Below are 15,058 nucleotides of genomic sequence, written 5' to 3'. Positions count from 1 at the left end.
AGTACTGAGTTCCCTGATGCGTAATAGGGATGGAATATGCTGTTGGTATATCATATCATCTGCTGGATGCTGCCATGATACATAGAATAATAGAATTGTAGAGCTGGAAGGGACTCTGAGGGTCATCTAGTCCAAGCCCCTGCAATGCAGGAATCTCAAATTAAGCACCCATGGCAGATGGCCATCCAATTTCTGCTTGAAAACCTCCAAGGAAGGAGAGTCCACCACACCCCGAGAGAGTCCGTTCCACTGTCGAACAGCTCTGACTGCCAGAAAGTTCTTCCTATTGTTTAGTAGGAACTTGGATCCTGTTTTGTGTAAGTTGGATCCACTGGTTGAGGTCCTAGCAGGAGAAAACAAGCTTGCTCCAACTTCCATGTGACATCCCTTTAAATAGCTATCATATATGTTAATTAATTGCACTTAATAAAATCTAAATTTTAGAAAGAGCAGCAGTAACCAAAAATGTGCACAGTGAACTTACCCGTGTCTGCTCAGAAATCCTACAGATTTCAGTGAGACTTTCTTCCAAGTAAGCATCCACACAGTTGCAGCCTAAACCCCATTTACACCATTCATAGCTAACTCTTCTATGCTAGTCCATCTTCTTAACCCCATGTATATTTGTAGCCATTCACAGTACTCATCTGCAATGTATTGCATTTGGATTCTCCTCTTAAGGAGCTCAGAGGACTACTTTAGCCTCACATGAATCCTGTAAGGTAAGTTATGTGAGAGCTAGCAACCTGGGCAAGATTGGTTCATAGGGATTAAGATCTCCCACAGCCCAGCTCATTATGCTAGCGGCTAGCCCCTACACCACACTGGAGACATCTTCTGGGGATCTATCAAAGCCCCCAAGTGTTTGGGAAATGCATTGTCTTTTTTGGCAAGGATTAACCAGCTTTCTGAATATTTTATATGTTATTACTGTACATTATGTTGTAGGATTTTGTATTTCACGTTCCTAACCTGTAGCTGTTTCCAACTACCAGTAAATCACTGCATACGCAGAATGACTTCTGCAAGCACAACAGAACATCTTCCCTTCTCCTCCTCCAAATCTGCTCTGGGGTTCCCCCCAAAGCTATGGAACGGATTGGGGCCAGGGAGAGGGGGAGAGGGAGAGGAGGTTTCATTCTGCTTGCTGAAGTTGTTCCACGTACAAAATGTTTTCTTTGGATACAACCCCTCGCTTCACATGTGGTCACTCACTCTTTCATATACGTGTGAATAAATACATGATGTTACCTCAATAAGACTAGTGTTTTAAACCTATATTTCCATGCCTTAGACCAGCAGTGCAGCTGAGTCAGAAGCTCGTACACCCTACGGACTTATAAAAGGTCATGCCTATTCAGTAACTGGTATTGATGAGGTAAGTGGTTTTTCTGCTGTGATTTTTCTTGCTGTGAAGAGGACGGAACCTATTTTTATTTAAAGGGGAGGAGAGGTTGGCTTCGGAAACCAAGCCTGTTTATCCTATGCTCAGAGAAAGTTGTAATATAATATGCTTTTGAATTGCTGGGGTACTGTTTTAGTTGGCTTCACACAGCATGGGCAATTCATGACCATTATTGGGAATCTCTCCCAAAAAAGAGACCCAACTTTATGTTCAGGTCTAAAGTACCAGGGGCTTGGTGATTTTCTTTGTGAAGAGAATGTCATCCAGATTAATTGAGTTACTCAGCATTATAAAGAAAAACTGCTTCTTAGTTTCAGATGTCAGGATGAATGTGGATGATAAGATTCTCCATAGGCTAAAATTCTCAAAATAGATGCTTTATAACATGGGTGGGGAACCTTTTTCAACCTGGAGGCCACATTCCCTTCCAGAGGCCACTTGCCAATGATGAGCAGGGCAGAGGTAACGGATGACAGAATAACCACATTTCGCCTTTGTACAGTTGGCTAATTTTTACACATACACAAATCCATCTCTATCTTCCATCCAGATAAGCAGAAGTGATAATTAGAGTTGAAGTACGTATTCTAGCTGGATAAAAACACTCTGTGTACAAAGCTGAGCTAGTAAGCAGTGTGCTCTGAGGACAGGGATGTAGTTTGAGGATAGTTCTGGCTGTCAGAAACGAGGGCCTTGAAGGCTGCATTCAGCCATCCAGCTTGGGGTTTCCCACTCTGCTTTATAATCCTACTGAATTCAGTTGAACTTCTTAGTTTGGGAAGCTTTTAATATTTGAAGTTTTGTTGTGTTCCTTTATATTTTGTTGAAAGCTGCCCAAAGTGGCTGGGGCAACCCAGTCAGATGGGAGGGGTACAAGAATTTTGTTGTTGTTGTATTAAGTCAAGGTAGCCAGGGTATCCTCTAGAACAGGGGTCCCCAAACTAAGGTCCAGATGCCGCCCAATCGCCTTCTAAATCCGGCCTGCGGACAGTCTGGGAATCAGCGTGTTTTTACATGAGTAGAATGTGTGTTTTTATTTAAAATGCATCTCTGGGTTATTTGTGGGGCCTGTCTGGTGTTTTAACATGAGTAGAATGTGTGTTTTTATTTAAAATGCATCTCTGGGTTATTTGTGGGGCATAGGAATGCGTTCATATTTTTTTTCCAAAATATAGTCCGGCCCCCCACAAGGTCTGAGGGACAGTGGACCGGCCCCCTGCTGAAAAAGTTTGCTGACCCCTGCTCTAGAATGTTTTTGGACTACAGTTCCCATCAGCCTGAGTCAGCAAGGCCAATGGATGATGGGAGTTGTAGTCTAGCCATATGTGCAGGGCATAATCCTGGCTATCCTTGGATTAAGCATGTGAGTCTTTTTTTCTTTTTCTTTTTTGCACTGGAAAGCTGTTCTGCATTCTTTCTCTTTCTTGTTTCCGTTCTCACTAGGTGGACTACCAAGGCCGGAAGGTGAAGCTCATTCGAGTTAGGAACCCATGGGGTCAAGTGGAATGGAATGGCCCTTGGAGTGACAAGTTAGTATATTCAGTGTTCCAAGAACTTTTAACATACACAAGTTCTGCAAACGGGGTGTGGTTGGGGTTGGGGAACAGTTACTGAAAACACAACACACTCATAGGATGATAAGCCATTCTCAGAACACCCACTGAAATAAATAGAGTGATTTACCTAATTCAATTGATTTCATTGATATCACCCATTATTTAGCAGCTGGCATTTTGGATGACAAAGTAAAGTACAGGCACTGAAGCGGAATATGCAATGGCTAAACATCACTGGTGTGATAAAATATCCACGAGTGAATGGCCAAGGTCAGGAAATAGCTTCAGCATTAATACTAATGGACAAAGCAATCCTAAGTAAGGGCTGAGAGGTGCAAAGTGACAGATTCTCTGCTGCATCCAAGCCCCTGCCAGCCAGAGCAGAAGGTAAGGATCAGGTCCTTCTCTGAGAGCTCGACCTTCTCAGTGGATCTGTCTAGCCAAGCTGGAGCCAACCAACCAAAAGATGCCCCTTTCAAAAGGGCTTGCTATATGTGCTACATTCAATGCACATTTAGTGTAGCTTAAGGTTGCTGGGAACTGTTGCTCTGTGGGGGGGGGACTACAGTTCCCAGGATCCTTTGGGGGAAGTCATGCACTTGAAATGTGTGTTTTATGCACCTTCAATGTATGATGTGAACATGCCCTAGAGTTTGGCATGCACAGCACTCTGTGAGCACCAGCAGGCTGACGGCTGTCTCTTTCTCTTCAAGTTCTCCTGAATGGCGTTCCGTCAGCCCATCTGAGAAAAGACGTTTGTATCAGACAGCACTAGATGATGGAGAGTTCTGGTAAGTGAATATGCTGGTTAAAATGATAAATGCATTAAAGCAAGAGCAAACCAGGGTGCCTTTTCCGTGGTTACTTCGCCCTCCTCACATCTCAACAAACACATGAGGGGAAGCAGCGAGACACTTACAAGCCCCCTGCCTGAGCATGTAATCTTTAGCATGCTGGTATCCTTCACAGCCATTCATAGTGTGATCTCTCTTTCTTCTCTTATATAGGATGAAGTTTGATGACTTCCAGTCTCATTTCGACAAGGTCGAGATCTGCAACCTGACGCCTGATGCCCTGGAGGATAATGCAGCACATAAATGGGAGGTGATAGTCCACCAAGGCAGCTGGGTCAGGGGGGCCACTGCTGGAGGCTGCAGAAACTTCATAGGTGTGCACCTGAAATTTCTTGCCACATTTTTGTCCTCCATGGGAAGACCTTGCTTCTTACCCATCCTTCTTCATCATTGTTCGATCAGTGAGGACCAACTCCTCATAAGCTTAAATAACTGCTCAGCTCCGTAAATACTTATGGAGCTTTTGATGCCACTGTTTCTATTTGACATTGGAAACTTCAGAGTATCATCATCATTATTAAGAGGATACAGCTTGTCAAAGCTAAAGTGAGCCAATAGTGTGCATTTCCTTCCTTGGAATTCCCCTGTTGGCAGCAGCAGGACATGTGACAGGGCAGTAGTGAGGTTGGGTGCACTTGTGGGACTGTTTGACTGGGCAATGGTGATCTTACTGGTGCACAACCCTGGTCTCGCCGCCACCGCCACCACCACCACACAGGTAAGTAGCAGCAATGGCGGTGTTGAGAGGGCAGCTCTGCCCTACTACAACCGCCACTACTGCCCATTGATGACTAATTGATTTTCAGACTCACAACTTTTGGCTCAACTCAGAAGGGAGCTGTCAGTTCCAAGCCTTTGTAGATTGTTTGGAAAGAAATATGGTGGGTTCATCAAGATGCTAGTCCACAGTACACAGACAGTGTCTGCAGGCTCCGCTGCTGGTCTTCATGAATGGCAGGAGGGACGAGCTCTTCTTAATAGTCCAAGTGATGCCCTAGTGGTAGTGAAAATAACTGATCTATTTTATCAAGGGAAGATATTTTATCATTAGGTTCTTTCAGAGGAAGGAATTGTGAATAATTAATAGCATTTTCCAGATTATCATTGCTATGCATATTTCCAGCATATTTTATAACAATGTGCTTGAAGCAGACATGGCAATGTTGAAATATGCTTTCATGACTAAACATAAACATATTGGTTTTAATAAACAGCCATAGCTTTGAATGCTCTCTCTCTCTCTCCATACTAGAAAAATAGGAACATGCATTTTCTCTCACTCAATTTGTTTTTCCATTTTTCTCTCTCTCTAATTTCCAGAAACGTTTTGGACAAATCCACAGATCAAGCTCCAGCTGACAGAAAAAGATGATGGTCAAAATGAATGCACATTTATAGCCGCTCTAATGCAAAAAGACCGCCGTAAACTCAGGAAGCAGGGAGCTGAAATGCTAACCATAGGTTATGCCATCTATGAGGTATTTTCCTCTCCAGCAATGTGATGGTTCACCCTGGGCGGGGCCAAGGAGAACACCTGACCTGACACAAGACACATCTTGGATGTGGTGATAGTCACCTTTTGATGTGACTTGCAGCTGAGTCACTTCATCGCTCTATGTTGTGTGTGTGTTTCTTAATTCTATCAATGTTTCACTGTTTTTTCATGATTGCTTTTTCTTTGTTTTTAGTGGTTCTTATTTTTACCCTATCTGCAAGCCAAACTTGAGTCCCTGTCAGTCCTGTGTGTCTGATAGTTGCAGGTGCTCACTTTCTTCATTGCTGCACTGGCACTGTGCTACCGAGATAGGAAACCCCTCAGAAATGTGGGTGGAGAGCTTTCCGGAAAACCCTGGCTGTGTGAATGCTCTTTGCCGTGGTACAGGAAAAGCATCCCCTTCTTTAATTTTCCCAATTGTGAAAAAGAATGGCATATAGTGGCCATTCAGAAGAAGATGATTTGTGGGGCATAAAGTTAATTCATAGTATGAAGTTTAAGTTCATATCCCTTTGGGTCATTAAGAGCCGCACACTTCAGCTGTTGCAGAAAGAATGGCAGAAATAAATTCGGGGGGGGGGGTGTCTGCCTTTTTGCCCCCTTGAGCTCCTCTCTGGAGGAAAGGCAGGCCCCGCCCACAGCCCGCATCCCATTGGCCCGCAGTGGGTCTTTCCCTGCCTCTCCTCACTCTCCCCCCCCCCCCGCCCCAGGTCTGCCCTAGAGAGTTTGGAGAACCCCCAGAACATGTTTAGAGGGTTCTTAGGGAGAGGAGAGGGAGAGGGAAATAACTCTTACACATGCTGACTTTTATTCCCCATGCATATATCCCACTTAGTATAACACTGAAGATCCACACTTGGTATTCATTTTGCTATATAAATGTATGGCAATAACTAAGGGAAAGGCTGAAAGGAAAGGGCAGTAGACCAGCCTCGGAATCTGGCGTTTGCATTCTAATGGGTGTGACTTTGTGCTCCAAACATGAAAGAGACCACAGGAGGGGAGAGTGCTCCTGCTGATAGGCTTCCCCACAGGGAGAACAGGATGCTGAACTAGATGGTCCATTGGCCTGATCCAGCAGGCTCTCCTTATGCTCTTATGCTGTTATATCTGCCAAGCTAACAGATGAATAATGGGGTCAATCTGAAATCCAATCGCAGAGCCCAAGTAACGATGAACAGTTGACAAAGGATTTTTTCCGCTATCACGCATCCAAGGCCAGGAGCAAAACCTACATCAACTTAAGGGAAGTCTCTGACCGATTTGCGCTGCCACCTGGGGATTACGTTGTTGTCCCCACCACGTTTGAGCCACACCAGGAGGCTGATTTCTGCCTGAGGATTTTTTCTGAGAAGAAAGCTGTCACGAAGTAAGTACGGCCGCCAAGTATTGCATCCATCGGATGGGAAAATTCCAAGCTCAAGTTTACATTTGCAACCAGCTCCTACTAAACGTTTGTAGTGGAGCTTCATGAGTCTGTGAGTGGGTTGGTGATTGGGCCATAATCCCCAGCTTCCTTTTTTTAAAGAGTAAGTTGCTAGCGTTTGTAGAACCTGGGACATGAACTAATGTGTACAGACGATCGATTCCTCTGGAGGCACTTCAGTGCATTCAGAAAGAAAATTGTGAGCCTGGGGCTGAGGAGCCTTGGCCCTTATTCCTGCCCTCACCCTGCCCCCAGCCCGCAGCCCATTGGCCCGCTGGGATGGGGGTGGGGTGACAGCCACCCTGTGGCCAAGGTGGGTGGCACATTGGTCCCAGGAAGCCCCATGCTGGGTCACAAACCTCGGCCACCTCTTGGAGGGGGTGAGCAGTAATTCCCATTACGTCACTCCCAGCTTTCTGCATTCTTACATTAACGAAGCAGTGTGTAATGAAGGTACAAGGACCTACAATCACTCTTTCCCCATAATGTAAGAACTGGGCATGAAGTGAACTTCTTACATTGTACACAGTACACTGTCTCTGGTTGTTGTTTTTTATAATGTTCCAAATAGCAAATCATCTAAAAACTTGGATTTGCATTTGTTTCTCACAGGGAGATGGATGGAAATGTTGACATTGATCTGCCAGAGGTATGTCGCCACATTTAAATTAATAATTGGGCCAATCACCATACTCAAAGGCATTACTTTGTACTAAGGTTACTCGTGACTGTTTAGTTGCATCCGAGATTATGGCAACAGCAGGTGAACATAAAGAATAACTGAGTCCATCAAACCCAATGTTAACAACTTGCCTCTTTTTCCAAGGTGCAACCCCAAAGGCAGTAAGCAGAAGCGTTAAAATACGGTCATTGTTGTTTTTCTCCATTAATAATATTTGGGTTGTTTTAGCTTCCTGAACCATCCCCACCTCAAGAAGAAACAGAAGAAGAGAAGCAATTCCGGACATTATTCGAACAGATTGCAGGACAGGTAACAACATACAAGCAAGCAAACAAAATCATATACAAGCAGAACTCTGGATGATCAGTAGGGCTCAGTTCAGTGGCAGAACACCACATTTTGGATGTAAAGGCTCCAGGCTCAATCCCTGGTGTTTCTAGGAGGGCTGAGAAAGACCCTTGTATACAATCCTGCAAATCTACTGTGAGTATGTATAGACCAGGGGTCCCCAAACTAAGGCCCGGGGGCTTGATGCGGCCCAATCGCCTTCTATATCCGGCCTGCACACGGTCCGGGAATCAGCATTTTTTTTACATGAGTAGAATGTGTGCTTTTATTTAAAATGCATCTCTGGGTTATTTGTGGGGCATAGGAATTGTTCATTTTTTTTCCAAAATATAGTCCGACCCCCCACAAGGTCTGAGGGACGGTGGACCGGCCCCCTACTGAAAAAGTTTGCTGACCCCTGGTATAGACAATACTCACCTAGATCCCCCAGTGGGCTAACTTGACATAAATTTAAGTGCTCCTAATTTGGACTACATTGTCCTGATTCAGAGCAGATTTCTATGAATGCACCTTACAGGTAGATTGCATTTTAAAACCCGCAAAACTGCCAAGTGCCTTAATTTCTTCCACTGTAGGACATGGAGATCAGCGCCGAGGAACTTGAATATGTTTTGAACGCTGTACTGAAAAAAAGTAAGTGCTGTCAAAGCCCAATTGGCAAATGATTTCTTACGCCGCATAGTGATGGGAAATCCTGTACAGTGTGCACAATAGGTTTATATTAGGCAAAAGGAAAGGGACATCATTCAGTTGGTACGATATCTGCTTTGCATGCAGAAGGTGCCATGTTCAATCCCTGGCATCTCCGATTAGGGCTAAGAGATAACCCTGTCTGAAATCCTGGAGAGCATCTTAAGTCCTTAAGAAATGGAAGGAAGAAAAGGTCCCAACTAAGGAAAGATGGATAACCAAGACGATGGACTATGCCGAAATAGCGAAAATGACCATGAAGATCAGACACCAAGATGACAAGAATTTTAGCAAAGAGTGGGAAAAATTTATAGAGTACCGTAAAGATCACTGTAGATATTTAAAAACATTAGGAGGATTGTTATAACACTTATAATGTAATAAGACTAAAGTTAAAAAAGGATATAAAATGAATTTGAAAAATGTAACTAGATGCAATAGAAAAAAATAGATAAATATTGGAAACCAGGGGTAGGGGTGGGGGGAAGTCTGTGGATTCAAGTAATCTCAGATGTAAGAAATCGAAAATGATTTATTTTATTTTTTTCCCCAAATATTTTTATTGATTTTATATGCATACAAACCATAAATACAAGAATTGTATTCAAAAACTATACATTGAAGAATAAGCTTGAAAAATAAAAAGTCATATCACAGATAATCTTACTAGATCTTGAGTCTTGGACTTCCCTTCTTTCTTGTTATGCCTTCTTTATATCACATCGTTATTTACACGTTTTTTGTTACATTACCTCATACCTTGCTCACCATTCTACACCTCTTTCCCTTTCACCCTTTACAACTTATGAATTCCCAACTTCCATTTGATCTCTTCTTTGTCATTTCATTAACTTATTTAGTTTATTAAGTCTTCTTCTTTCTTTATACGCCTTGAGTTAAAAGTCAAAAATTCACAATTTGCAAACCTTGTCTAGATAGTCAACATATTTTCCCCATTCTTTCTTAAACGTTTCCTCCCCCTGTTGTCTGACTCTCATGGTTAGTTTAGCAACTTCCATATATTCGGTGACTTTTTGCTGCCACTGCTGCATCGTTGGTATCATTTTTTGCTTCCAAACCTGGGCCAGCAAAAGTCTCGCCGCAGTTGTAGCGTATAGGAAAAACTTTTGGTCAGTACTCTGGATCTCGTGACCTACCATACCTAGAAGGAATGCTTCTGGTAATTTTTTGAAAGTATATTTTAGTATTTTTTTAAGTTCATTGTAGATATTTTCCCAGAACTGTTTTATTAGGTCACATGCCCACCATAAATGATAGAACTCCCCGTCCTTTGCCTCACATTTCCAACAGGTTTTGCTGCCTGTTTTGTATAGTTTCTTTAATTTTATCGGTGTGAGGTGCCAGCGATACATCATTTTATAAAAATTCTCTTTCAATGATGTACATGCTGTGAATTTCCAATTTACATTCCAGAGTTTAATCCATTTTGAAAGTTCAATATTGTGACCGATGTCCATAGCCCACCTTGTCATTACACACTTGACCTCCTCATCTTTCAGATTCCATTCTAACAGATAATCATAGGCCTTAGAAAGTATTCTGGTGTTATTTTGAATGACCTCTTTTTCTATCCATGACCTATCTGGTTTAAAACCTTTCATTTTCTTATCTTGCACAAAAACACTGTTCAGTTGGTGATACTCCAACCAACTTGTTATTTTCCCTTTAATTTCTTCATATGGTTTTATTTTTGGAATGTTCCCTTCCATCTCCAGAAGGTCTCGATATGTTAACCAATTTATTTCCATATTTGGTTTTTTAATTGTAAAGGCTTCCTGTGGTGACAGCCAGCCTGGTGTTTTACCTTCAAACCAGTCCTTATATCGGCTCCACACTTGGTATAATGGTTTTCTGATTGTATGGTTCAGGAAGCTTTTATGAACCTCAACCTTATTATACCAAAGGTAGGCATGCCACCCGTATCTGTTATCCACCCCTTCTAGATCGAGTAGGTCAGTATTCTTTAGCCTAAACCAGTCACCCAGCCAGTCAATGCACGCCGCTTCGTAGTATATTTTAAGGTCAGGTACCGAGAATCCCCCTCTGGTCTTTTTATCTGTTAGAAGTCTATATGCAATTCTCGGCTTTTTACCTTGCCAAATGAAATTCGAAATTGTTTTCTGCCATTCTTTAAAGCATTTCTGGCTGGTTATAATTGGTATGTTTTGAAAAAGAAAGAGTATCTTCGGAAGGATAGACATCTTGATAGCCGCTATCCTTCCCAGGAAGGATAAGTTCAGCCTTCCCCAAGTTTCCAACTTCCTTTTGATTTCCTTCCAGAGCGCTTCGTAATTATCTTTAAACAAATTTAAGTTCCTTATAGATAGCCAAATGCCAAGATATTTGATCTTTTTTACTATTTCAATTTCTGTTTCTCTTTGGATTAGTTTTTTTTGTTGTTCATCTAAATTTTTTGCCATCATTTTATTTTTATTTTTATTTATTTTGAAGCCTGCCAATGTGCCAAATTCTGATATTACCTTTAATGTCTCTCCGATGTTTAGGTGCGGATCTTCAATGGTTATAACAATATCATCGGCGAAGGCTTTAATTTTACACTCTTTGCTCCCATATCTTATGCCTTTTATTTCTTCCGATGACCTAATCCTTTGCAAAAGCACCTCTAAAGTTAAAATAAATAATAAAGGAGAGAGTGGACATCCCTGTCTTGTTCCTTTAGTTATATTAAATTTGTCAGTCAAATCGTTATTTACTATTAGGCTCGCCTTTTGTGCCTTATAAATCGCCTCTATACCCCTCCTAAATTTGGTGCCGAATCCTAAAATTTCCAAATTATTTTTCATAAAGGACCAAGACAGGTTGTCAAATGCTTTTTCAGCATCTAGAAAAATTAACGCGGCTGGTTTGTCTATCCTCAAATCCAAAAAATCAATAATGTTTAACATCATTCGCATATTGTTTTTCACTTGTCGCCCTGGAAGGAAACCCGCCTGGTCCTGATGGATTAAATGAGTCAAGATCTTTTTCATTCTTTGGGCCAAGATATTTGTGTATAACTTATAGTCATCATTTAACAATGATATTGGCCTAAAATTTTTGACGTTTGTAAGATCTGAATCTTGTTTAGGAATAAGCGTAATATACGCCTCTTCCCATGACTGGGGCAATTGTCCTTTTTCCATAATATTGTTCATCACCTCCTTCAATGGCGGGACCAGCTGTTCACATAATTTTTTATAGTATATTATGGAGATACCATCTGGTCCTGGCGCCTTGTCATTTTTTCCCAGCTTTATCGCTGCTATAATCTCATCCTCTGTGATCGGTTTCTCTAATAAGTCTGTTTCTGCCTGGGTCAACTGTTTTAACTTGTGTTCCTCTAGATAGCTTTTAATTTTTTCGCTACATTCTTTTGGGGCTTTATAAAGTTCTTTGTAATATTTTAAAAAACTATTCTTAATCTCTTTTGGTTTGTCCACTGTTACTTTGTTTTCTACTAGTTTATTGATCGTGTTCTGTGCCCGTCTTTTTTTTAATTTCCAGGAAAGCCATTTTCCGGCCTTGTTTGCATTCTCGAAATTTTTCTGTTTTAATGCTTTAATCTTCCATTCCACCTCCTGATTTATCAAATTGTTTATTTGTATTTGTAATAGCTTATATGTTTGTTTTAATTTTAAGTCAGTTGGTTTCAGGGTCATTAGTTTCTCCACTTCCTTTATTTTATATAGTAAGTCCTCCTTGTTTTTCTCTCGCTTCTTTTTAAGTATATAGTTTTGTTGCAAAAAAAAGCCCCGCATGACTGCCTTACTGGCATCCCAGACTATATTTATGTCTGTCCCCTTGTTCATATTTAGTTCAAAGTAAGAGCTCAGCTGTTCTTTAGTTCTTTCCAGAACGTCTTTATTATGTAGAATGCTCTCCTTCAGTCTCCATCTAAATTGTTTGGGTTTCTGAACTTCTAACTCTAATAAAACTGCATTATGATCTGATAGCATTTTCGGCAATATCTCAACTTTTTTGGTTTGAATTGATAGTTCTTTAGCTAGCCAGATCTGGTCTATCCTACTCCAGCTTTGGTGAGGTTCCGAGTAAAACGTAAATTGTTTTACCATTGGGTTTTTAAAACGCCAAATGTCAACTAATTCATTCTGGTCGATTATATGATCAAATACTTTTGGAAGTTTTCCTGAGTTTGATTTTTGTTGTTTACCTGACCTATCCATTTCCGTTGATGGGACTCCATTGAAGTCACCCATTAACATAATCTTGTAATCCACATATTCCAACAACATTTTTTTTAATTTTTCATAGAACTCCGCTTTTTTGTCATTAGGGGCATAAATCCCCACCACTAAAATCTTTTGACCCTCTAGCTGTACCTCCACACCTATTATCCTACCCTCTTTGTCTTTAAATTTTTGTTGTGCCGTATATTTACTTTTAACATACAAAACCACTCCCCTTTTTTTCCGTATGTCTGAAGATATGAATTCGTTGCCTAATCTGAAATTTTTTAATACCCTCTTGTGTTTTCTTGTTATATGAGTTTCCTGCAAGCAAATTATGTCTGCATTCAATTTGCTTAATACATGTGTCACCCTGTTCCTCTTAACCTTGTCGTTCATGCCTTTTGTATTCCAAGATATAAACTTTATAGCCATTTTTTGCTTTATTAAATATATTTATTTCGGTATTAAATTTTTAATTTCCATTTTCTTTTAATGTCTTTTCTTCCTCAATAACTTCTCCTTCATCTTCCTCATCCTCTTCTTCCCCTAGCTCTCTGCGGAATTCCTTGTACCTTCTTCCAAATTTTTTTAGTTCTAATTCAGAGTTTATTTTATGTTTTTTCTCTTTGTAGTAGAAAGACACGCCCTCAGGATATTCCCAACGGAATTTAATTTTCTCTGCATTTAAGTTTTTAGTTAATTCTTTGTAGCCGTTCCTTTTTTTCAGGAAGCGATTCGGGATGTCTCGAAAAACTATTATTTTCTTTTCGTCTATGATTAACTTGCCCTCTCTGGCTTTTTGCAGTATTGTATTTCTTACCTCTATTGAGCTAAAGGTCGCTAGACAGTCTCCTGGGTAGAGTTTTTTTTGTCTGTTCTGATGGGGAGGGAGTCTGATTCTGAATACACTTGTTACTCCATAGTCAAAATCCTCTTCCTTTATTTCTAACATTTTTGCCAACGCTGTTATAAGTTTCTTTCTAACATCCTCTCCCTCTTTTTCAGGTACCCCTCTAAATTTTAAATTCAAAGCTTTCTGGTTCATTTCCAAAAATGCGAGACTGTCTAGTGTACTTTCTTGTACCTTAGAAAGTTCCTCGATCTGATCTTTCATTTTCTCTCTATCTTTTTTATTTTCCTTTATCTCCTTCTGTACCCGCTTTTGTTGTTCCTCGACTACCTGCACCTTACTATGCAATTCCTTCATCTGCCCAGATAAGTCAGTTGCTAATTCTGCCAATTTTTCTCCTATATTTTTTTCACTTTCCTTCACTGTCTCTTTAACCTCTCTTCTTATTTCCCTTATTTCTGTCAGGATTTTTGCCAACTCTCCTTCCCCTTCTATATCTGCTTTGGAAGGTCTTCTATCTACTGGCGTCGTCACTTTCTGGGGTTTATGTGCCATTGTTCTATATAGATGTTTACCAAACCTTTAACTATATTTCCCACTTTAAACTTCACCTTCAAAGCTATTGCACAATTTGCCGCAGTTCACCACATTTCCAGTATAGGATTTTAAATTTTAAATCTCCGTTAGCATACCACCCCAACCGTCACCCCCACACAGTAGTTAACACTCCTTCTCCAAGGCTCTAGAACGGAGGATGACAGTAGATCTTCCACCTTTTCTTCTTAATAGATACTTGGCAATCCCTTTACTTTGTTAGTGTTCACTCTCTCGAGGGGCTCTCCGTCGTTCACCAGTTCACCACTAGAAGAAAATGATTTAAATGTGTAAGAATACTGTTAAAAATTGAAAAATGAAATATTTAAGAAATCCTGGAAAGCACCTGCCAATCAGTATAGAAAGCTAGGTTACAGTACCACCAAAATGCAGCTCTACATAAGGAAACTTTCTGCTTTCCTTTACTTTCTGCTTAGTAACCATACATTTTAATCACATGACTTCTCCCCAAGAATCCTGGAAAGTGTAGTTTCACCCTCATAGAGCTATGATTCCCAGCACCCTTAACAAACTAGTCTGTGAGATTCTTTGGGGGAAGCCATGTGCGTTGAACATGCTTTCCATGTAAGGTGTGGATCTGTGTCCTTTTAGCCTTGGGTGGCAGAGCAGGGCTGTACAACAGTGGATTTGATTTTATGTATTTTTATGATGGTGATGATACTCTTGCAGCAAATAACGTCAAATTCAAGAAAGTAACTCTCCTCTCGTGTAGAAACATCATTTCCCTAATGGATGTATCCTTTAAAATCGAGTGTGGGAATATCCTCAGGTGAAACTGATACAAAGTTTTATAATACTGTAATCTCTACAAGATTCTGCTTTCTCCAATATATAAAAAGCTGTTGATCTGCATTGGGGGAAAATTTAAACAGGGCATGTCTTTGGAAGTCCTAATGACTTTACAGCTTTTCTTATAAAAATTATAG

The 15,058-nt window shown here is 40.8% G+C and overlaps 1 protein-coding gene across 1 annotated transcript in view; it reads left to right on the top strand.

The window, feature by feature from the left end:
• The window catches only part of CAPN9 (calpain 9), a 29,470-nt gene that overhangs the window by 9,171 nt on the left and 5,241 nt on the right, over positions 1-15,058 (top strand). The window contains exons 6-15 of the mRNA XM_033144248.1: positions 1,295-1,378; positions 2,849-2,934; positions 3,675-3,752; positions 3,969-4,129; positions 5,136-5,293; positions 6,471-6,679; positions 7,349-7,385; positions 7,647-7,727; positions 8,342-8,399; positions 14,802-14,866. Coding sequence (XP_033000139.1) covers positions 1,295-1,378; positions 2,849-2,934; positions 3,675-3,752; positions 3,969-4,129; positions 5,136-5,293; positions 6,471-6,679; positions 7,349-7,385; positions 7,647-7,727; positions 8,342-8,399; positions 14,802-14,866 — 1,017 coding nt within the window. The remainder of the gene's footprint in view (positions 1-1,294; positions 1,379-2,848; positions 2,935-3,674; positions 3,753-3,968; positions 4,130-5,135; positions 5,294-6,470; positions 6,680-7,348; positions 7,386-7,646; positions 7,728-8,341; positions 8,400-14,801; positions 14,867-15,058) is intronic.

This window comes from Lacerta agilis, chromosome 3 (assembly GCF_009819535.1).
Source record: "Lacerta agilis isolate rLacAgi1 chromosome 3, rLacAgi1.pri, whole genome shotgun sequence".
Classification (NCBI taxonomy): Eukaryota; Metazoa; Chordata; class Lepidosauria; order Squamata; family Lacertidae; genus Lacerta; species Lacerta agilis.
Note: the sequence above shows the minus strand (reverse complement) of the source record. Positions and strands in the feature narration are given on the sequence as shown.